Source organism: Rhinolophus ferrumequinum, chromosome 24 (assembly GCF_004115265.2).
Source record: "Rhinolophus ferrumequinum isolate MPI-CBG mRhiFer1 chromosome 24, mRhiFer1_v1.p, whole genome shotgun sequence".
NCBI classification, from domain to species: domain Eukaryota; kingdom Metazoa; phylum Chordata; class Mammalia; order Chiroptera; family Rhinolophidae; genus Rhinolophus; species Rhinolophus ferrumequinum.
In genome coordinates, this window is record NC_046307.1 from 13,422,128 (window position 1) to 13,443,984 (window position 21,857).

General features: G+C 47.7%; 3 protein-coding genes across 6 annotated transcripts in view; all 3 read left to right on the plus strand.

The window, feature by feature from the left end:
* Positions 1–843: 843 nt before the first annotated feature.
* Positions 844–3,061, plus strand: LOC117016697 (oocyte-specific histone RNA stem-loop-binding protein 2-like). Its single transcript, XM_033096262.1, has 5 exons — positions 844–884; positions 989–1,093; positions 1,769–1,921; positions 2,064–2,184; positions 2,930–3,061. Exons 1-5 carry the CDS (start codon positions 844–846, stop codon positions 3,059–3,061), a joined length of 552 nt encoding a protein of 183 aa, XP_032952153.1.
* A 1,059-nt stretch (positions 3,062–4,120) lies between these two features.
* FAM53C (family with sequence similarity 53 member C) lies at positions 4,121–11,435 on the plus strand. 2 transcript variants are annotated; one of them, XM_033096260.1, is made up of 5 exons: positions 4,121–4,358; positions 7,221–7,450; positions 7,851–7,908; positions 9,475–10,259; positions 11,171–11,435. In XM_033096260.1, exons 2-5 carry the CDS (start codon positions 7,373–7,375, stop codon positions 11,426–11,428), a joined length of 1,179 nt encoding a protein of 392 aa, XP_032952151.1. In that variant the 5' UTR covers positions 4,121–4,358; positions 7,221–7,372; the 3' UTR covers positions 11,429–11,435. The 2 variants fall into 2 exon arrangements, with proteins under 2 accessions (XP_032952151.1, XP_032952152.1); XM_033096261.1 differs by having other exon boundaries at positions 4,319–4,376.
* A 5,674-nt stretch (positions 11,436–17,109) lies between these two features.
* KDM3B (lysine demethylase 3B) overlaps positions 17,110–21,857 on the plus strand; it is a 52,609-nt gene continuing 47,861 nt past the window's right edge. For 2 of the 3 annotated variants that reach the window (XM_033096068.1, XM_033096071.1), the window contains exon 1: positions 17,290–17,504. In XM_033096068.1, the coding sequence (XP_032951959.1) occupies positions 17,307–17,504 (198 nt within the window). In that variant the 5' untranslated portion in view covers positions 17,290–17,306. Of the gene's footprint in view, positions 17,505–21,857 lie in introns of all 3 variants that reach the window. The other variant, XM_033096069.1, reaches the window with a different exon arrangement.

Consider the following 21,857-nt stretch of genomic DNA (forward strand, 5'->3'; position numbering starts at 1 on the left):
GCATCTCTGAGATGCTAGGTTATGTGAGTAAAGGAAATTCCTTTTTACGGAAAGCAGGGGAGTTGAATCATCTGTTGGCACAATCCTCATCAAAGTCCAAAGGATCCCAAACTTTGGTTGTTTATGGAAATTTGAACATTGGCTAGGTGATAGTAAGAATTTATTCTTAATTTGGGGGATTTGCTTTTAAGTAATCCTGTGGTAGTGGTGGTGGGTATAGACCAAACAAGACTGGCCATAATAATTGGTTGATGGGTAACCGGGGGTCCATTATGTCAGTTCTCTTAAAGTTTAGGCTGCATACTAATCACCTGGGGGATTTTGTTAAAATACAGATTCTGATTCAGTAGGTCTGGGCTGGGGCCCAAGATTCTTTACATCAAACAAGCTCTCAGCTGATGCTGATGCAGCTGCTACAGGGACCATAGTTTGAGTAGCAAAATATTATGCTATTCTCTTTACTTCTCTGTATGTTTGAAATTTTCTATAATTAAAAAAAAAATGTTTAAAATAATCTTGGGAGCTCTTTAAAATACAGGCCTCCAAAATGAAGATTCAATAGGTCTAGAGTGTGGCTGAGGAATTATCAAGGTCCCCAGGTGCTACCCCTGCAGATGGCTTGCAGACCACACTTTGAGAAACATATCAGAAATGCAACCTTTACCTTTTAGAAACAGTAAGTCAGAAATACAACCTTTATCTGGTGTCAGGATCTTGGTGGTGGTAGTAGTGGCTGAGAGGTGCAGTGTAGCAAGCTGGATTTTGCCCTAACACAGATTCATCTGTAGAATCTGCTTCCCCAGGAAGGAGGTGTGTGAAGATTCTTTGTCCTCTAGGATAGAGATGGTAAGTGTGGGAGTCAGCACAGAGCCCTGCCATACCAGGTGAGTGAAAATCAGGCTGGGGATTAAGGGAGGGTGGGATGAGTTGGTTTCTGCTTTGATAATTATAATCACACTTCATGGAGCCACTATATACTTCTCTGCAGGTGGGAGGTAGAGACAGATGAAATTGTCCTACAGCGGAGGCAAAAGCAGATAGATTATGGCAAGCGCACACCTGGTTACCAGTGCTTTCTGCAGCAGGTCCCCAAGTGAGTGCCCATCTTAAGCACTCCCCCAAGTTGTGCATAGTCACAATAAGAGAGTCAATCAAGTGGCTTTGGTTCAATGTCAGGTGATGGAAAGATACTAGAATCTGAGTGCTCTCACAAAATTGCAGCATTACTAAAACGAATTATCCTGCAATCTAGCCCCCAAATTAAGTTTCCAAGATTTTTTCCAAATGGAACAAGTCATACTTGGCACATAAGACTTTTTTTAAAAGTCTATCTTTTAAAAAAAACTATCCATGTTTTTGGATAATGAAGTTTTTTTCTTTCCAATCATTTTTACCTCATGCCTCCAACTGACGTGGCTAATTGCAACATACTTGCCCAATTACATGTAAATTTGCATGCATACATACAAACTAAATGTATGAAAAGGTAGAAAGTATTTGAACAGGATATCAAATACTGTCTTTTATATCTATCTTGACTTCTGAGGAAATTGGAATATATAATTTACCATTTCCAGAAGAAAGAATATTAGGGAATTAGGAAGGTGATGTTTAATCTGATTGAAGGTTTATTTTTTTCTGTTGGATCAAGAGAATTGATCATACCTTATTCTCAGAGACTCCCTAACGAGTCTCCTGTTTTACTGTGATAAGCAGTGAGCCGTGCCCCCTCACCTTGACCTCATTCTGACACATTTGTCATTGCCAGGACACAGCGACAGCCAGGACTTCACCCTCAAACACCAAACAAAAATAGGAGGTACAGTCGCCGCTCCTGGGATGCCCAGATCAGGCAGTGGAGAAGAGCCCTACATTCCTGGGATCCCCCCAGCCAACCTCTGCAGGGCACGGGGGCTAAAGGGTGTGTGCATTATTCTTGGTTCCTTTCTTGAGTGGTGGACTGAGTCCTACATCTCCCCCACTTTGCAAAGATTTAGCTTTCATTGGCTGTAAAGGAGAGTCTGAATGAAGTGCATGTTTCTCTGACTCTGCTGCCTTCCCAGGCAGGGAATGAAGAGTCTCTTAGAGCCAGTGGATTCCTCCCTTTTGAATAACCTCCTGGATGACTGGTTCCAACCCCTGGAATCTTCACAATATGGATGGAGACCAGAGGGAGCCCAGGTAGTATCCTCTGCTGAAATCCACTGGAGCAGGGTCAGAGATGGGGTCTGGTCCAGGAGGTCACAATTAAGATGGGCTTCAAGGTAGTAGTCCAAAAACAAAACAAAGAAAATGGGGCAGCAGGAAAAAATAGCATGACATGAATTTAAAAACTTGAGAAAAGTGACATAAGGAGATTTAATTATAGTTAGTAATGGGGAGTTGGGCTGCACTGGGGGCTATTTTATACTTGATGAAAGGTGTATAATTTTCCTTTGAAGTGAGGCCTGAAACTTAACTTGCGGGGCTTGTTATTTTTTAACTGCCTCAATTTCTGTCAATGTTTTGCAAATGAGCCAATGCTAACTTCTTATACTCAATCATTTTAGTAAGCATGGTTAATAATAAAAAGGGGGATCACCTAGTGGCGAAGACCAAGGGCTTTAGAGCTTCAGACTCTTTTTTTTTTTTTTTTTAAATACTACCTTTGTCCACCACATGGGCAGTCACTTATCATCTGTCAAATAAGGAGATTTTGACTCATTTGATGATTGTAAGCAAAAATGAGAATACATATTTAAAGTGTCTGGCACATAATAAGTGTTTTACAATAGCAATTATTGGAAACCATGTCTCCTGTAACTTCATGGCCCCTACCCCTGCTCCTTCTTTTCCCAAGGGCAAATGTGCAGGGCAAGGAAATGTGAAGTACATCTTCCCTTCACCCCCCCATTTTCTTAAGTACCTCACTTTCCCTCTTCTTTTCCAGTTTGCAGACTTGGTGGCTCCTGCCTTCTCCCTTCCCTGGCTCTGTGAAGAAGATCCCCACCACTGGTTCTACTTTCTGGCTGATCACAGTTACTTATCTGTCCCAGACTTGAGTGAGGCACAGAATATTTAAGGAAAACAGATGTCTTTCCGGGGCCTTGTTGCTAAGTGTAATAGTGAGGATTTACTTGCATTACTGTTACTTTCCAATTGATTAAAAGAGAAATCTAAAATCCTGCCCTACAAAAGAGATCACAACAGGGAGGCATTGTTTAAAACCTCTCCTTTTTCCATCTTTTTGTCTGTCTCTCTAAATCTTCTTTGATAGCTGAGACTCAAATTTACATAAGGACCAGAAACCATCTAGCTGTTCCCCAACCTCTTCACCTACTACGGACTACATTCAGTCTCTTCAGAAAGGACTTAAACTTTGGCTGAGGTGGGAGGTGGTGGCAATGGTGGAGAGGTAATAAAAAGGTGGTTTCCTCTTCCTGAAGAGGAAATATAGCAACATCAACATCTTTTCCCCATCTGCCTGTTTTCCTCCCTCCTTCCCTCTCTTAAGGAAAGTGGTCCAGCTGTAACCACCGTACTCCCCCCACCCCCCACGCGAGCTACTGAACCGCCTATGATGTCATAATCACAATCCCATTACCTCATCCTATTGGGGGGGTGGTGCGTAGAGGGAGGAGAAGGAGTGAACAGCCCTGGGCCCTCCTCAGCTTTACTAAGTGTTTGGGGTAAGGGCTAATTACAGAACCAAATGGAAATGGCCCCGCAACTGTTACAAGTCCTGGATTTATGAGGTTCGAGCCGATCCGGCCACTGGAAGAGGGGCTCCTGGGACACAGAGCAGGCCCTAATCGGCGCTTGGACTACACTTCCCAGAATCCTTCACGTCACGGACGGGTCCTCTGCTGGGGGAAGGGGGATTCCTTCAGTGAGGTGGCCCTAGAAAGCGGGACCGGAGAGCAGGTGAGAGGAACCTTGGCTAATTGTAGTACGCGGCCCGAACCGATTAGGGGGCTGTACTTGGGCCCATGTAGGAATGGAGGGTGGGGGCTATGGCTTTGTTTACCTTCGTCTGATACGGCCTCCCCCGCGGGTTTCGAGGTATGCTTCCAACTGGGCCGGTCCACCTTCTGCAATATTCTGGAGGGGGTGACTCGATAATGAGGAAACCGTCCTCATCCCTAAATCAAGAAGCCGGGCTCGTTCCTGACAGCGTTATCCAAGAAAGACTTTGACAGAGAAACAACACGGGTCTCGAGCCTCCCGGGGTGGTTCAGGAGAACTCTGTGAACCGGAGCGATTCCCCCACTCTCCTCAGAGGCCTGTTGGTTTGCGCCGGCGCCTTTTAAGGGCACCGTGGGGCTAACGGAGCGCTCAGAGCTGCTCCGGCCGCGGCCCTGGGAGCTGAAGGAGCCGCGGTAGGTGGCGGAGGGCAGGTAGCGCTGGGGCCTCGGGGCGGGCACCTCGGCCGTCCGTCCCTCCTTCCCCTCCCCCAGCCCGGCCGCCTGCGCCGCACGGCCTCGCTAACCGCCTCCGCGGGGAGAGCACGGGACCCGGTGGGGGAGGGGGTGGCGGAGTGCTAAGTCCCAGACCTTCTCCATCCCCCGAGTCCTGAGTTCGCTTCTCGCGGCCAGATGATGGAAGCTGATTGGGAAGAGGCGAGCAACACCCCCTTGAGCGAACCCTAGCGCGCCCCCCCCTCCCGGGGCCAGCGGACGCCCCATGCCCCACCCCGCGGGGACTGGCAGGGCAACCGAGGGAGAGGTTTAAGATTGGAGGGGGGGCCTAGCATTTTGCTTCTTCATCAGGGTGGGGGGAGGGGTGCTCCCCACTTGTTACCCCATCTCCACCAGAGCCATATGGGAGAAAAGCAGTCAAGTCCCCACTTACCTGTTCATGCACCTCCCTGCTTCCCTCATGTTTTCTTCCAGTCTCTCCCAGAGGTGTGGGGCTGGGACCTGGGGAAGGGTCCCCAGGGGATTTGTGACTCTCCTCCCTCTTGGCCTGACTTGATCCTACCTTCTCCAGGTTTCAGCACAACCTCAGCATCCCTGAAACCCGAATGTCAAGGGTTACTGCCATCCAATAGAAGATGGGATGGGGGTCCAACCTTTATTTTAGGAGGCCGATGGTGGAGGGAAAGCCTGGATTGAGAGTTGGGCCTGGTGGGGTTGTGGGGAGGGCCTTGCGGCCTGCTGCTCTGTAGAGGGCTGAGCCCCGTGCCAGTTGTTAAGCTGAGAAGTTTTAACTTGTTTAGTGAACGTTCAGGGCTGTCTCTACCCCTCAGATATACAAAATGGAAGGGGAAGGAAGGCGGCAAGAGAGGGCTTCTTACACATTTTTCTATGCCTGCCTGAGAAAGAGGAGGCCCCTGGCGGAGCTGGTTTGCCTTCTTTTGTGTCCTGGTTTGATTCCTTATGGCTTCCGTTCTGTTCCCCCTCTCAGCCTGGCCTGTTTTAGGAAACTCAGGCTGAGAGTATCAGTTGCGTGGTGGTAGTTGCATTGTTCCAATTACCGCCGTGTGTGTGTGTGGCCACATCCCAACAATTAAAATGCAGAAAAACACGAAATCACTCTCTTCTCTTGATCCCAGAGAGGGCTGGGAGTTTGCTGTTTGGCCAAATGCCTCATGAAAAGCTCCAAAGACTTTTGCTTCACTCTCTGCTCCTCATGGCTGGTCAGTCAGAGGTCTGGGCTTTCTGGGGTAAAAGCCTGCAGTTAGGTTTCCTCTCTGGTTGATCTTTGAGGGCAGAGTTAAGAAACCAAGAGCAGAAGTGATATAAGCTTTAGCTTCTTCCACAAGAACACAGGGGAAGCAGCTGAAGGGAGCTCTCAGGAAGCTGGAACTTTGTTCAGGGTTGTAATAATTATGCATGAAAATGATAGTTGACTATCATGACGATTGACTTCTCTCACATCTTTCTTCCCCCAAACTCCAAGTACATCCGTGTGTATTTCTTTGATTCCTTGTGGCCTGCTTCCCTCTGAAGTGGGATTGGGGTAGAGATGAGTCCTTCTCTTTTGTAAAAGTAGAAAGTGATCTGCCTCCAAGGTCACAGAAGAGCCCTTTAGGGTTTCTCTTGCTATGCAGGTGACATCCAACCAAATAGATAAACCCGATTGATTGCTTTCTTGTCTTAATGATATCATCACTATGGCCTTCTGAGGCTTTGTAGAGCAACAAATGGGAGGGGTGAGAAACTGCAGCCTATGTGGACTCTTGGTTTGTACAGGCCAGATGGTATGCTTTTTACATTTTGATATTTCGTGTTATATATTGTCCCTGTGACAGATTCAGATTATTCTGCCTGTTTTATATGTGGGTCAATTGGGACCAAGACAGGTTAAATGATTTGCCAAAACTGCCATAGCAAATCGGATCAAGACTTAGATTTCTTGATAGTTCTACTAGCGAATGCTACCTATACCCTCTGGTGAGCTGTCTGCTGCTGGTCATTTCTGGAAATAGGCAGAATAGTATGGAGACGCTAGGTTAACCTCCTCCCCTCCCTGGAACAAGGCCCCTCAGGCAATGGTGTGGGCTTGAAGCCTGTTTGATAGAATTAGTTTGCTTCTACCAAAATTAACCTGAGAAAGAGTCTTGATTAATTGTATTCATGGTTTTAGATCAAGCTAAAAACTTGGTTGAATGAAATCATAGAGTTGTTTTTAACATCTGTAGAGTTGAAATGTAATTGGAATTACCCTGGTACCGTTTCCTTATCTTCTCGTTTTATAAGAGAATATATACAGTGTCTGTTAGACAACTATAATACATCAGCTGGTCAGGCTAAGGAAGAACTTAAAACCTTATTTACTCTGATCGGTCTGAAGCAGAAAGTCATTCCTTGCTGCTCCTCCCTGTTCCCTATTATTATTTCTGTAGTTTAGGAAAAGGGTACCTCTCATTGCTTTTGACTGGAAAATAAAAATATTGGGCTAATCAGGATGGAAGTGACCATTTGGGCATTCCTCTCACTCGAGCTGTTTTCTAAGTGGTGCTGGTATTCTGGGTAGACAGCAGAGCATGAACCAAGTTAGGAGCGGCAAATAGGTTTCAACTTGCCACCTCCAGTTCATTTTTCTGCATATCTGGAGTGCCAAGTTTAGAATGTGTCTACGGCTGTGTTTAGGCTTAACAGGAAAGAACTGTGATCAATTAATGATGTCTGCCAGAGGCCTGGCGTAGGGATGCTGTGGTATGTGTGCCATACATTTGCCGCCTCTGGACCAGGTACATCTCTAATATCACTTGGGGCCGGTCCCTCTGTAATTGGCAGACTCAGCAGGCATGACTGGAGAGGGAAGTCCCAATGGTGCTAGAATGGTGCTGCAGTGGCAGAAGACGGCTCACGAGTGAGGTCTGGAAGAACGACAGGGAAGACATCCATCATTTGCTCCAAAGTGTGCAAGTCAAATCCTGGGGAGAATCATGATAACCCTGATCACTGAGCAGCTACAGAAGCAGACTCTGGATGAGCTGAAATGCACACGCTTCAGCATCAGTCTGGTAAAAGACCAGTCTTCCTGCTTCTCCACAACCCCATCCCCCTTTTTTCTGAGGCTGTTTGTTGCTACTATTTCACCCTTGTCCTGTGCTATATGAGTTATGGTACTTGTACTGGAAGAGCCCACTGAAAGCTCAAAACCCAGCCCAAAAGGAAGGGGGCAGGGATTTTTCCACAGAATGAGAAAGGACACCAGAACTTGGGTGGAGAAGGGTTTGACATGTTGGAAATTGTGGAATATTGTTTTTATTCACTAACTTCAGGAAGAAAAAAGAAGACGAGAACACTTAAGAGTCCCCAACATCCCAATAGCCCAGCAATTGCAGGGGTGAGCTGAACAGGGCTTCCTGGAAATCTGTGTCCTGAACCTGAATCATGATGGATATTCTCTCTCTCTCTTAGCCTTTGCCTGATCATGCAGACATCTCCAACTGTGGGAACCCTTTCCAGCTTGTGCCTGGTAAGGTGGTGTGTTTGCGTCTATGTGTGTATGCCCATGCCTCCATCCACATATTTCTTTCATTGGTTTCCAGTGTCTAGGACTAGGTAGCCTACCTCCACAACTTTCTTGACAGGGTCACCTTGTGAGATGGGTACTTGTCTCCGTTTTACATATCAGCATGTTATGTTACATTTCCTTGTTTTATATAGCTGCATATTATTGCACTGGGGGGTTGTACCATAGTTTATGTAACTGATCTATTGGTGCACATTAGGTTATTTCCAATCTTTTGTTACGACAAAACCATAGTGAATAAATAACCTTGTACGTGTCATTTTTCACATGTAAAAATGTAGTTGAGGTATCAATTCCTAGATTATGAGTTACTCGAAGGGTCTGATCATGGGGGCATTTGGATGGAGGCATCACTAGAGCACAACCAGAACTCTTAACCCGTGCTGCTGGGCCGCTGTACAGCTTGTTTTCTTTTCTGGGAAACCTGGCAAGGGAAGTGTGTTGGCAAAAACATCTTCATTCAGCCTCTTCCTGTGGTTTATTAAATACTTACTGAAAGCCAGGTATTTGCTGTAAGTACTGAGCAGGACACATGGTCCCTGCCCTCAGGGAGGTTAGTAAGGGGCAGAACTGTTGACCAAAAATGTCACATGTGGGTTTTCTCCATCATCAAGTCTGACTTCATATGCTTGCCAGTTGCTCCAGATATCTAGCCTCTGCAGAATTGCAGCCAGCTAGCCAGAGGAGCCTGGAGTCGGCCATTTGTCCCTGGATGAGCTGTTGCCCAGAAGTCAGAGTTTTGGTTAGAATGCAGTGAGGACCATTCCTTTTCGTCCATTTCCCCTTCCACCCCTCGGTCTCCTAATCTGTTTGGATTTCAGAGCAGGCCTAGGGGAGTGGAATCAATGTACACGGGTAGCCAGACACAGGAACATGAATGACATAAAGCCTTAGGGTTTCGCAAGCACGTTTCACCGTCAAAAGGCCTTCTGCACTCTATTTGCCCTTCCTAGGAATGAAAATGGTCTCTTACCTGCATGATTACCTCTTAATCTCCTGCAGTCCTAACTCCTGTCTTGGTGCTTTTGACACATGGGGAGGGGAAAGGCTAAGGAAGGAGAGTATAAGCCTGCCTTTCACAACCTGGGGCTAGGGGTTTTGGGGGAGCAAAGTAGGACTAGGCTGAGTGGAGTGTGGGATGAACAGGACACACACACACACACACACACACGTTTCTCTTGTTTTACCTTTGAGAGGAAGTGGCAGGCAGTATATGAGATTATAGTTTCAATTTCATGTGATTTTTCATAATGGAGACAGAATAGCAGAGTGGTTAAAAGACTCAGCCTTAGCATCAGACAGACCAGGGTTAGAATCCTGCTTTGGTCATTTGATTGCTGCATGACTTTGGGCAAGTTACTGAACTTCTCCCATCTGTGAAATGGGATAATAGTACCTACCTCGTAAGGTTTTTGGGAAACCTCCTACAAAGTGCTCGTTACATCGTGGGGTACATAGTAAGCCCTTAAAAAAATCATTAATATTATTTTTATTATGAATGCTTTCCAGAAGGTGCTTCCTGGAGGGGCCTGCCCGGCTGTTCCTGTGCCGAGTTCCAGGACAGCCTGAACCTCAGCTACCACCCCTCAGGCTTGAGCCTGCACCTCAGACCACCCAGCCGGGGAAGTTCCCCACCGGAGCAGCCCCTCTCCCAAGTCCTAAGCCCTGAGCCCCCAGACCCAGAGAAACTTCCTGTGCCCCCCGCCCCTCCATCCAAGAGGCACTGCCGCTCACTCTCAGTGCCCGTGGACCTGTCTCGCTGGCAGCCGGTGTGGCGGCCTGCCCCCTCCAAGCTGTGGACTCCCATCAAGCACCGGGGCAGTGGTGGAGGGGGTGGGCCGCAGGTGCCTCACCAGAGCCCCCCGAAAAGGGTCTCCAGCCTCAGGTTCCTCCAAGCTCCCAGTGCCTCTTCTCAATGTGCCCCAGCCCACAGACCCTACAGCCCCCCTTTCTTCAGCCTGGCCCTGGCCCAAGAATCCTCTCGACCCTGCGCTGCCTCCCCCCAAAGTGGCTCCTGGGAGAGTGATGCCGAGTCCCTGTCACCTTGCCCACCCCAGCGCCGCTTTTCCCTGTCGCCCAGCCTGGGCCCACAGGCAAGCCGCTTCTTGCCCTCTGCCCGGAGCTCCCCCGCCTCCTCCCCAGAACTGCCCTGGCGACCTCGAGGCCTCCGCAACCTTCCCCGAAGCCGCTCACAGCCTTGCGATCTGGATGCCCGCAAAGCTGGAGTCAAGCGGCGCCACGAGGAGGACCCCCGGCGGCTGCGGCCTTCCTTGGACTTTGACAAGATGAATCAGGTGCGACCAGCAGGAATGGGGAAGCCTGGATGGGAGCACAGGGACTCTGTTCCGTCTTGTCACTTTTGAGCTGCCCTGGTTTCATGCCCCCCTGGCAGGGCCTCCCCTGGAGCTCCTTTCTGTCTGAGCTTTTGCTAGGGTGATCCACCATCCCAGAACTGTCCCGGTTTTAGCACGGGACAGTTGCTAAGTCCCATGTCCTATGAAACTGCTCAGTCCTGAGGGTTCCACAGAAACTGGGGTGAAACCAATGTTAAACCTTCCAACAGGGATCCCAGAGTGTCCTGGTGGAGGCACCTTCTCTCCTCTCTGAGAATGCATAAGCCACAAAAGTGCCATCATCAGTGCCCCACCCCTCCTTGTGCTCACGTCTTGTTTTGCCACTGGCCGTTCAGTGCTTTAAGAGGGTCTGTGAGAGCTGAAAACAGGCTGCTGCAACATTCATGTGTTCAGCAAATGTGTTTTGTCTTGCCAGTGTGACTGCAATTACATGTTTTCATATTCTTCCTCCTAGACCACTGGTCTCAAACCTCTTTGAGAACTTACACACTTATTCACTTGTCCAACCAGTCAGCAAACATTTATTGAATGCCTACTATGTACCAGGCTCTGACTAGGCCCTGGCAGCATGGTAGTTAAACAGGCAGACGATATTCCTGCCCACGTGAAGCTTATAAACGAGCTTCTAATCTTGAATCTGATAGAAACTCTGGGCTCTTTTCTGAAAGAAATGTACGTGTGTACTAAATTTTCCAAATTTTTTCAGGGAGTTCACAAACCTCACCCTAAAGCCTAGTACTTCTGCCTTCGAGGGCAATTAAGAAGAACACTTTGAAATACAGCTTGGGCCAGGGCGCTCTGGGACGTTAGTATCTTCCTTTGCGTTGTTAACTTTGTTGTTTGTTTGACAGAAACCATACTCAGGAGGTGTCTGTCTCCAAGAAACAGCCCGGGAAGGCAGCAGCATCTCTCCGCCGTGGTTCATGGCCTGTAGCCCCCCACCCCTCTCTGCTTCCTGCAGCCCCATTGGGGGTTCCTCCCAGGTGCTGAGTGAAAGCGAAGAGGAGGAGGAGGGGGCCGTGCGGTGGGGGCGGCAGGCACTGAGCAAGCGGACACTGTGCCAGCAGGACTTTGGGGACCTGGACTTGAATCTGATTGAGGAGAACTAAAACTGAGGCTACTTTCTGGGGCCACACAGACTGACTCTCTTATGGCTCCTAACAAGTGTCGAGGCCCCAAGACCAGGGGCCCAGCCTGGGAATGGGGGTGAGTGGGGGGCTCCGACTCAGGGCAGCTGGAAATCTTCTCGCTCCAGGAAGCTCGACCAAGCTGAGAGACTGGCCGGGACAAGATAAACGGAGCTGGTGGCGGGAGGGACAGCCCCAGAGCAGACCCCTCCTGTGGCGGCCCTGAGTGTGAGTATCCCTGCCACCGAGAGAGCGATGGGCAGGGAAGGAAGGGGTCTGCTGACCCCAGCTCGGGGAATTTCACTAGCCCCTTTGCTTCAAAGGGCACTCGTGTCTTAGAATTTGGCCAGGGTGGGGGGTTCATTCAGCCTCCTCGGAGAAATTGTGTGAGAGTGTGTGTGTGCGTGGGAGTACACTTGAGGAAAGATGTGTTTGCGGAGCCTTAGGGAAGGAAGACAGTTGCTCCTTAACAGTAGAGCAGCAGCGTGATACCCCCCAGGATCTTGGGTTTTCAGGGGACAGTGCGCTTGTTCAAGGAGTTAGAAGGAGGGCACCAAGTTTTTCTTTTTTCTGAGTAGCTCTGGAACCAGGCTTGTAATACATAAGCACCACTGGCTGTGCACTGGATGGATTCTGTTTGGGGGTACTGCAGGTTATTTTAAGTGCTGTGGCCTCAGCTAATGGTCTTTTCCTCAGGCCCACCCCTTCTAGATAGATTTAGTACTGGGGCTGGAGAGGGCTCTCCACATTGATTCTGAGCTGGCCTTTTTTTCCTCATCAGATTGCCTAGATTGTGTACAACCTGCCTCTCTCACACTCTAAGTAGATGCAAGCACATGTGGGTAACTGAGGCAGGGTTGAAGGGCTCCATCTCTCTTTACTGACAAGACCTTTTCCCCCTTAACCTTCTGACCTTCGAGGGTCAAGAACAAGGAAGGAAGGCCCTTTATTGCCCCCAGCGTCTACTGAGGCCGACCTGTAGCAGGAGAAGTGGCATTTAGTCCCCAGCAGGCAGGGGTGAGCTTACCCCTAGCACTGCCCTTTGGAAGCAGACTGCAGGGAAACCTGTTGTTATAAGATCCAGGCCCAGCCTCTTTTCTGAGCTGCTTGAGAAATGAGGAAGGGGATGTCAGCATTTACTAGTTTGCTTGTCTTCCACTCCTGCCAGGAAATGTTTATTTGCCTCTAATTAGCCCTGAGAGACCTCCGGGAGGTTGGGGCTCACTGAGGGATTGGCTGAGGATGTGTAAAGCTAAGGCTGTGAGAAGCAGCTGGGAGTTTGTTGTTGTTGTTGGATTGAATTTCCTTTTTTGTTTCTCACCCACAACCGGAGTCAGGGCAGCAGGTCCCAGTGGCCACAGTGGTAGGTTTAAGGACTGTGGGAGCCTTGGTGGGGCTGGCACCAGTGGAGATGCGTACTGAAGCTGCTGCCACAATAGCTTGTGAGGCTTTGCCAGCTTTGGTTAGAGCCTGCGTGAATGGATTGGACCTGCCCTTCCTGTTTGTTGGAAGAAGGGCACTTTCTCTTTAATTTCTAGGGTGTCTTGGGACCCAATTTCTCATGTTAGAGAAGGAGACCAAAGTCTATTTGTTTCTTCCTCATGAAATTGATCCTGTCATTTTCTGGGTCTCCCACTTTTGGATAGAAGCATCAACCAGGCTCCAGCCTCCTCACCTCCAGTCCAGAGGCATTGGTCATTTCTTCTCGAGCTTCTGGCCCTCAGAGGTTCTACCCTCGCAGGGCTCCTCCCCTTCTGCTAGTTACCATGTGTTACCAGTGAGCTACTAGGTCTCTAGGGGCCTGAGAGAGGCTCTCTGGAGAATCCAGGGAAACTGTGAGCCCAGGATTTGCCCATCCTTGGTTTCATCCCTCCCCTGGCTCTTCTCCCTCTTTAGGCCATAAATTCCCTGGTGCCAGCTTCTTTTCCTCCTCGGGCATTCTCATCCCTGGGCTCTCTGCTGCAGATTGTCTATGCCAGCTACCAATAGGCCACTGGCAGTGTCAGTGGGCTCTCTGCAGGTCCTATGCTGAAGAAGCGAGGGCTGTAGTTCTGCCTCCACCCTGGCTTCCCCAAACACCTAGGGTACCATCCTTAGGTGAGAGGGTCTACAGATAACCATATTTGAATTCCAGTACTTTTAAGATCTGGAAAGTTAAACTAGCTGGAACTGTCATCTTGCTTCTCAATCTAAGCACCCATGACCCTGGGACAAGCCTTTTGAAGAAGTGGTTCATTTTGCTTTACACAATAGATCTGTTCCAACAGTTCTGTGTAAACCAAATGCTATTTTTCAATGCATTTGGACTGCTGACCATTAAAAGCAGCCTGTGATTGCTTCTTTTGTAAAGCAAGCAGCCTCCCTCTCTACTTTAGCTGTTTGACTATTTGGATTTTCACATATTGGGCTTACCCAGAGTGGCGCACACCTCTACAGGGCTGTGGTTGACGCTGGGTAGACATCTGCATTTGTGTTGTGTGTGTGGTGTGGCTGACCCGTAGGTGAGTATTCCTGCGTGTGTGAGTGAAGCCACTCCCAGGCTGGTGCTCTCCTCCTGTGCCCGGTGACTGCCCAGTGGCAGCTCCAGCTGCCCTTCACTCCCACCTGCTGCCAAAGTCCCTGTGCTAATGGGATTACAAATACAAAAAGTGGAAAAAATTTTTTCGTAAACTTTGTTTTATATTAAAAATCCATAAGTCTGTGTGTGTGTTAAACATGAGGTCCTGCCTCTGTGGCTGTGTTTGAAAAAATAAAGTTTTATTAGAATAATCCATTTTCCCAAGCAACCTGGTGTACTACAGTGTCTTCTTCCCTTCTCCACAAAGAAAGGTGAGGAGGAAACGGAGAAGGCCACCTAACTCTCTCAGCCCCTTCCTCTACGGTATGGCTGGCCTTTGCCCTTCGAGGGCAGTCTCTGGTCCCGAGGCTCTTTGCGGCCACAGCAGTCGTAGCCTGTGGCCCAGGCTTCTGTTAAAACTTTGGGTGTTTCTGGCAGTCTGGTCTGTCTCTTTCCTTGTACCCCTCTCCTCTTTCCTACTAGCATTCTCACTTCCAGCAGGTTGAAGTAAAGTATTAATACATTCTAGCTCCCTCAGAATGCTTGTTGGTGCAGGCAAGGACTTGTCTAGATTGGTTTGTAGGTTTTGGGAAGTGGGGAGAAGGCAGCATGGAAGACCTGACCAGGAATCGTTCTTTAAAAGTTTTCACATGTTATGTCCTGGGGAAATGGAGATTAGTCGTCAGAATTTAGATTCCAAAGACCTAGGCAATTTCTCCATCCTAAATATACAGCTTTTGTAAAATTATCCTACCAGCAGAGCTGCTCTTTTGCCCTAGAAGGTGGTGTTTTCCCTAATGCTTCAATTTGGAATGTTCATTTGCTGAAAGAAGCTGTGTGGCTCGTTCTCTTTAGACCTTTCTATTCCACCCTTTCTTCTCCCTATGCTAGCATTCTTCCAATGTGTGTGGGTGAAGTGTAGTTGCTTAGAGATCCAGGCAGGAGCCTCTATCCCTAAGGCATAGCCTTTCTTTACCGGTTTGGTGCTGACTTGCCAGCCGGCAAGAAGAGTCAAGTTGCTTAGCCTCCGTCCCAGTTTCCTGCTTCAGGTTAGTGGCACTCATCATTGAATACCAATGAAGTGTGCAGGACAGGATTGGCTTGACTACCTGAAGCAGGACCATTTGAGGGAATGAAAATACACTCTAAAAAGAGTGGGAGTTGTCACCTGCCCTGGAAAACAAAGGGGAGGGGCTAGAGGAGGTGGGGCAATGGCATGTGGTTAAAGAAGCTCAGCATTACAGGTTTTTTCCTTCAAAATTGCTGTTCATTTCACCTGCTGTTTGAGCAGAGGTAAAGTTTAAACATCTAAAATAACTCCCACCCCTTCTTCTGTTCAGTTTTTTGATGTTGGGTTTTTCTACTGTTTGTTTTCTGTGAGGCCTAGTGTGATTTCATTTAACATTGCTGAAATCCTGCTAATGTAGGAACGAATGTAAACTCCCTGAAGACAAGCGTTTTGTTTTATTCAGTGTTGTGTCCCAACACTTTGAAAAGTTACTGGCACATGAAAAATACCTGCCGTGTTTGTTGAATGAATTTCCCACCTTTGCCTTCCAGTCCCTGAGTTTAGGCACATTTCTGTCTCTGGTACTGGAAGAAGCCAGCTTCGGACACTGGGGCAGTAATTAGAACTCCGTATGGGAGAAAATCGCACTGGTGAATTTTGATTGAAAGCTGCAAGGCAGCTAGGTCCTATATGAATTCACCGTGATTCCACTTCTCCCAACTACAGCTCATGGAACATGCACTTTAAGAGGTGTCTCTTAGACCAGAAAAACATTCTGAGTCAGGCCTCAGGTTGGCTATGGGAAATGGAAGTTCCAAGGAATAGGGAGAGACAAATCCAAGGAAATGTTTACTTGGGCTCCACAGGGTTGGTTTTAGAATGATTTCCCTATATGTTTTGTAGTTTACTAAAGTCAGTAGTTGGTACCCACCCCCCACCTCTGCCCCCAACCTTTGCTGCAAGAAAAGTAGGTCAAGGGTAAAGACAAGGTTATGGACAGATTACTGGGTAGGCACATAAGTCTTGGAGAAAGAACCAGCTACTGCTCTTTCCTGTCTGTAGGGCAGATCATTAGAAGAAATAGCCACTTTTAGGGTAACAATCATGGATTATTACTAGACCCTTTATCTTTCTAGTTTGTATATTCAGTCACTGCATCCATAAAACCATGGAACCTGTGCTAGTCTCTGACATGACCAACTTAATTATTGAGGTCTCCCATTGCCTGGTATGAAAACAATCTAGGCAAAAAATTCAGTATCTATCCGTCTCTACAGGCCCTTTTCTAACAGGAGCTTTGAATCTCCCACACCTGTATTAAATGAATTCAGATAGAAGCGGTGGGGTTTTCTCTGTCCCCAGCCCCACTATTTCCATGGTAAGATAAGGTGCTATTGAATCAGAAAAGAATCTCTTTACAATTGGTCTCTTTCCAATTCTTCTAAAACTTGAGTTGAGAAACACCTGGACTTAATAACATTGGTAGACTTGGAAAGGGGAAGAAGCTCGATGGGTTTAAGTCATAGTACCAAGATGTTGGAAGCATGTTGGCCTTCAGCCAATGGAAAGACTGGCATTATCACATCCAATGGATGTAACACATCGGTCAATTGGAAAGGAACCTATGAAGTACTGGTAGTATAGAATGGGATGGTACCATGTTATGGGCCAGTTAGAAGAAAGATATTGTGTCCCTTGGACCAATGGGGAGAAAGTTTCTTTAAAAAAAATGACAGAAAGGGTAGTGCATATTTTCAGGATAGGAAACCAATAGAGTATTGGGGCGCTAACATCTCAGCTCTAAACATCCACTGTCTAAGTACCTTGCCACTCATCCCCCGACCCCAGTAAAAGTATTTGGTGTTCCAGGAGCGTAAGCTAAAGCCTTCTGTGATATGGGACCCCCTGAAGGAAGGTTGGGACCATGATGGTGCCCTGGGGAACTGAAGTACCCGCCCAGTTCCCCACCCCAGCCGAAACTGCAATTCCCCTCCCTAACGCAGGGGGCACTGCAGGCCCCGGGGAGATTGGGGCGGAGCGCTGCGAGGGGCCCGGAGCTGCCGCCCCGCTCCGGAGCGCGGGGGGCGCTGTGCGGGGCCCGGGCTGCGGCTCCGCTCCCGGCCACCGGGGGCGCTGCGCGGCGCCGGTGGTTGGTGGTAGCTGTTGGGGGGGTGGGGGGGAGCCGCGGCCGCGGGTGGTGCGGAGGGAGGCCTTGCGGGCGGATCGGGCGCTCGGCGGAGAAGGTGGTGGGAGGCGGCGGGCGGGAGCGCGGGTCAGGCCGGCCGGCCCTGGCGATGGCGGACGCAGCGGCCTCCCCGGTGGGCAAGCGGCTGCTGCTTCTGTTCGCGGACACCGCGGCCTCGGCTTCGGCCTCGGTCCCGGCGGCGGCGGCGGCGGCGGCGGGCGGAGATCCGGGGCCTGCGCTGCGCACTCGGGCCTGGCGGGCCGGCACGGTGCGGGCCATGAGCGGGGCGGTGCCCCAGGACCTAGCGGTGAGTGGCGGCCGAGGCGGGCACTCGAGGCCGGGGCTGCGGGGCCTGCGGGCGGCCTCCCCGGGGGCCTTTGTGAGGGGGCGGTGGGGTGAGGGTGACCCAGTTCCGCGCCCCCAGATCTCCTCAGCGCCCCCCACAGGCTCCTCAGCACCCCGAGCTCTGCCCGGCATGGCTTCCGCGTCGGGGTGTGCGCCCCGGTTTCCCCCGGGGGGCGGCCAGGGCGCCAGAAGCTGCTGCCTCCACCCGGCAGGCCCCGCCTCCTGAGCGACCCTTTTTCAGCTCCCCCCCCAAACACGCCTTTGGAGCAAGCTCCCGAACCCTGGGCTCCCGGGCCCCTCAGAGTTCGGCGGGTGCTGCCGCTGTCCCTGGAAGACGCGGACCTGTAGTCCCCAGCCTCTCCCGGGAGACCTGCGCCCTGTTCTCTTCCTCCCGGAGCCCCGAGTGGGGCGGGAATGTGGGCAGTTGTGGGAGGCACAGAGGCTGCAGTTGGAGCTGCTTGGGGCTTTTTTATCTGGCAGTTACTTCCTCCTTGTCTGAGCCGGGCTCGGCCTGGCGGTCTCCAGAAAGACCAGCTCTCCGGACTGTCGCGCTCCTCTCTCTTTGCGCTTCTGGGTGACAGGAGCTGCAGTTGTGACTGTTTTTGATAAGTTTGAGATGTGTCTTGGTAGCCGAATGGGGCAGCTGGGTGGTGCTTTTTTGCTCTTAGCTCGGCTACTCCCCCAACCTTGGGAGAGGTTTTGTTTTGAAACTTTGTTGGGGCTTGGCCGCTTTTGAATACGTGCCTTGGTGTATTTTGTGATTAAAGTTGTTTAGTGTTAGAATTTAACCAGCATTCGGGGCTAGGATGTGTTATTTTTGTTAATGTGGCGGCAAAATATTGTCTGAGCTTTGGCAAGCCTCCTTAGTTCCTCATTCTGATAGCGACCCTAGCTTTTCTGTTGAGATCAGGCTATGAAAAACGGGGATTCTTTTGGAATGTAATAGGTCATCAGGCAGAAAGTTCATTTTCTTGATGAACTTGCTTCTGCAGATATTTCACTCGCTATAAACAGGAAGGCATTTTGCGAGATTTAATAGTAGTATTGTAGGTTACTATTATTTTTCTACCTAGTGAACAGCGGTGTTCGACTTTTTTTCCCCCTGGTAGGCTTGCGGCTGGCTGAGGCTTTGCTTCTGCTGCTTCGGTTCACTTGCTTTGATCTTTCTCCATGCTCCATAAGAAAAGGCTGCTTGGACATTGATGAGGCTTCAGTGGCGCAAATTTGTAAAGATACCAGGAATCTAAGGGTGTGACGGTGATGATTAAGGAGATTTGCATTTAAATTCCTCTGTTCTTTCTTTAGAAAGGAGATAGCTTTCTAGGTTGGGATGCGGGGGAGAGGTGTCCCTCTCAGGTCCAGTAATTTACTCTACCCATTTGAATGCAAAATATACTTAAGATCCACCATTATATATGTAAACTTTGTCCAAAGGCCTAGTCTGCTCTAGCTTTTCATGCTGAATTTTATTTTCTAGTTGTTTCCTCCATTAGATGAATTGCAAGTGAGCTCTGCACCTGAAATGGCTACCCATTCACTTTGTTGTTTGCTGGGTTCCCTAAGGGCAGAGGTTTTTGAAGCTCACTGAAATGCTGGACACCTTCTATGCTAAATGCTGAATTAATGTTACTGCTGGGCCCATGGAATTGGTTTCTCAAACCAAGTGCAAGTTGCAGTGATTCTTTGTAAATGATTCTTGTAAATTCTTGTACGTTACAACTGTGTTGAGGTCTTGCATGGAACTGTATGCATATAGCCAAGGCGCATTTGGGTTTTGAGGAAACACTACGATTGTCTTGTATGTATAGCTAGGGACATAGATGAGAAAACAGCCACCAAACAAAACTTCTAGAGCCTTTAGAAATTTTCACCAGCTTGCAAAACTGCTCAAGAATTGCTGTGGCTGTAATGAGATTCTGTTAATGACAATGAGCAATATAGAATTAGAACTGGCCGTTTGTTTTCCTTTTTCATTAGAGATTTCCTTTGGACCCTAGACATGTGGGCCTTTCCAATTTGTACCACACACGGTAGTAAACACAACCGTCTTCCAATCAAAAGTGTTCTTCCTGTACTCAAGGGTGGAGTTTGCAAGCTGCTGGCCTGTGATTGGGCAGATTTTCATTCAGTTATGTTTAAGATGTTTTCAGGCATGCTTGGTTTTGAGTAATGCATAGCAGGGCGCCCCCCTGTTAAGGATGAGTAATTGAGGGTTGGATGAATGAGTTTTTGAAGTGATTGAAAACACTTCTCAATTTTAGGCTGCATTAATATCCTCTTTCTAAATACTTGCTGATTCAGAAACCTTTCAGAATATTGTCCTGATCCATTTCATGAACCCACCATCCCCCCCCCATTTTTTTCTTTTTGGAAAACAGTATCAAAGCCAGGTGCTACCTTAAGATGAAATAATGAGAAAAGGAAAGTCAGGACCCTGTTGATGGGGAGTTTTGTTGATAGGCGAGCATCTTCATCGAAGCTATGCTGACAAATAATTACTAAGTTTTAGACTAAGTAGGAAAACAGCTCTTCCTCTCCTCATGGAAGAGTAGCTTTATTTATATTGCAAAACAGGCCTGTTTGTTTAAGTCTTGTTGCAAAATTAGTTTAATGGATTTTTATGTGTTTATCTCTAGTTCTTTTCTGTCATCTTAGTGTACCTGAATCATTATTGGTCCATATAAATTGCAGAGACCTTGGGACCTTCACAATTGTTGGTATTGTTATAAAACTTATGTTTTGCGCAATGTCAAACAACCGAAAGTATACACAGGAAAAGCCAATAATATCCATCCTTAACCAGCTCTCACTTACCAAAGAAGGCTTTGTTCATCTTTCAAAATTTAAAGACATTCATATACAAAGGGTTGCTTTTTTTAAGCAAATGCATAATATCTTTCTTTTTTTCCATTTAACATTATACCATGAGCATTAGAACTTATAGGTCTTTCTTATCCGTTTAGATAACTACATTATATTCCATAGAATGGTTATCCTATAATTGATTCAGTTGTTTCCCCCATTATTATGGACATACAAGTTATTTAAAATTTTTTGGCACTACATACAGCGCTGCAGTTAATATACTTGTACATATACAAGTATCTTTTTAAACTTTTATTTATTTTAAGTGTGTTTTTCGGGACTCATCAGCTCCAAGTCAAGTAGTTGTTTCAATCTAGTTATGGAGGGCGCAGCTCACAGTGGCCCATGTGGGATAGAACCAGCAACCTTGTTGTTAAGAGCACCTTGCTCTAACCAACTGAGCTAACCGGCCACCTTCATATACAAGTATCTTTATGTAATCATGGGTTTGTTTCTGTAGTTCAGCCATCAAGGAGTGGGATTGTTGGGTTACGGAGTATATGTATTTTTTATTTTATTAGGTGATTACAGGTTATTTTCCAATAAGATTATAACATTTCATACTCCCACCAGCAGAGTATGCACGTAGTGCTGCTTGTTTCCCTTCATTCTCGCCATCACTGGTGTCGTTTGTCTTTGTCATTTTTGGCAGTCTGATGGGTGAAAAATAGTATCTAGCATTTTCATAACCACTAGTGTTTTTCTATATTTATTGGCCTTTTACATTTCTTATGAGTTATTTATGCCTGTCCTTTGCCCATTTGAAAAAAAGTGAGTGGTCTTACCACTCTGTACAGGTTACGTGCATATTCGTGATATTAACCCCTTTACCTGTCAAGTGTGTTGCAGTTATTTTCTCTCATTTGTCTTTTGACTTTGTTTATGGGTTGCTTTGCCACACAGAAAAGTAAAATTTTTGTATCATCAGATACTCTTGGACTTTTCTTAATGGCTTCTGGATTTACTTGCTTGGGAAGAGTTCCCCCACCTTGAGCCCATATAAATATTCAAATTTTCTTTCTAATGTTTTCATGTATTATTTATTTTTACCTTTAGATCTTTGGTTCATCTGGAATATTTTTATAAATGTCAGGTGAGGTGGGGGGGGTCTAATTTTTTTCCTACTGAGTAACCAATTGTGGCAGCACCAGTTTTATTAGATAAACCATCTTTTCCTTGCCGTATGGTAGAATTAAATAATGCTTTTAGTAGCATTAATTTGTTTTGAATATGTATCCAGAACTTGCATGAAAAGTGAAAGCATATCTGCCTTATTTTTTTATCCCTTAATCTTTCATCTTTATCTAGGGAAAAGGTAGACTCTAAAATACTCCTTTCCTTTGATTTGAGATAATGTAATAATTGTAGCAGTGTCGGGCTAGTACTATGTTTCTTCTATCTGGGAGTCTTCCAAGAGGAGTGAAAGTGTATCTGCCTTATTTTTTTACCT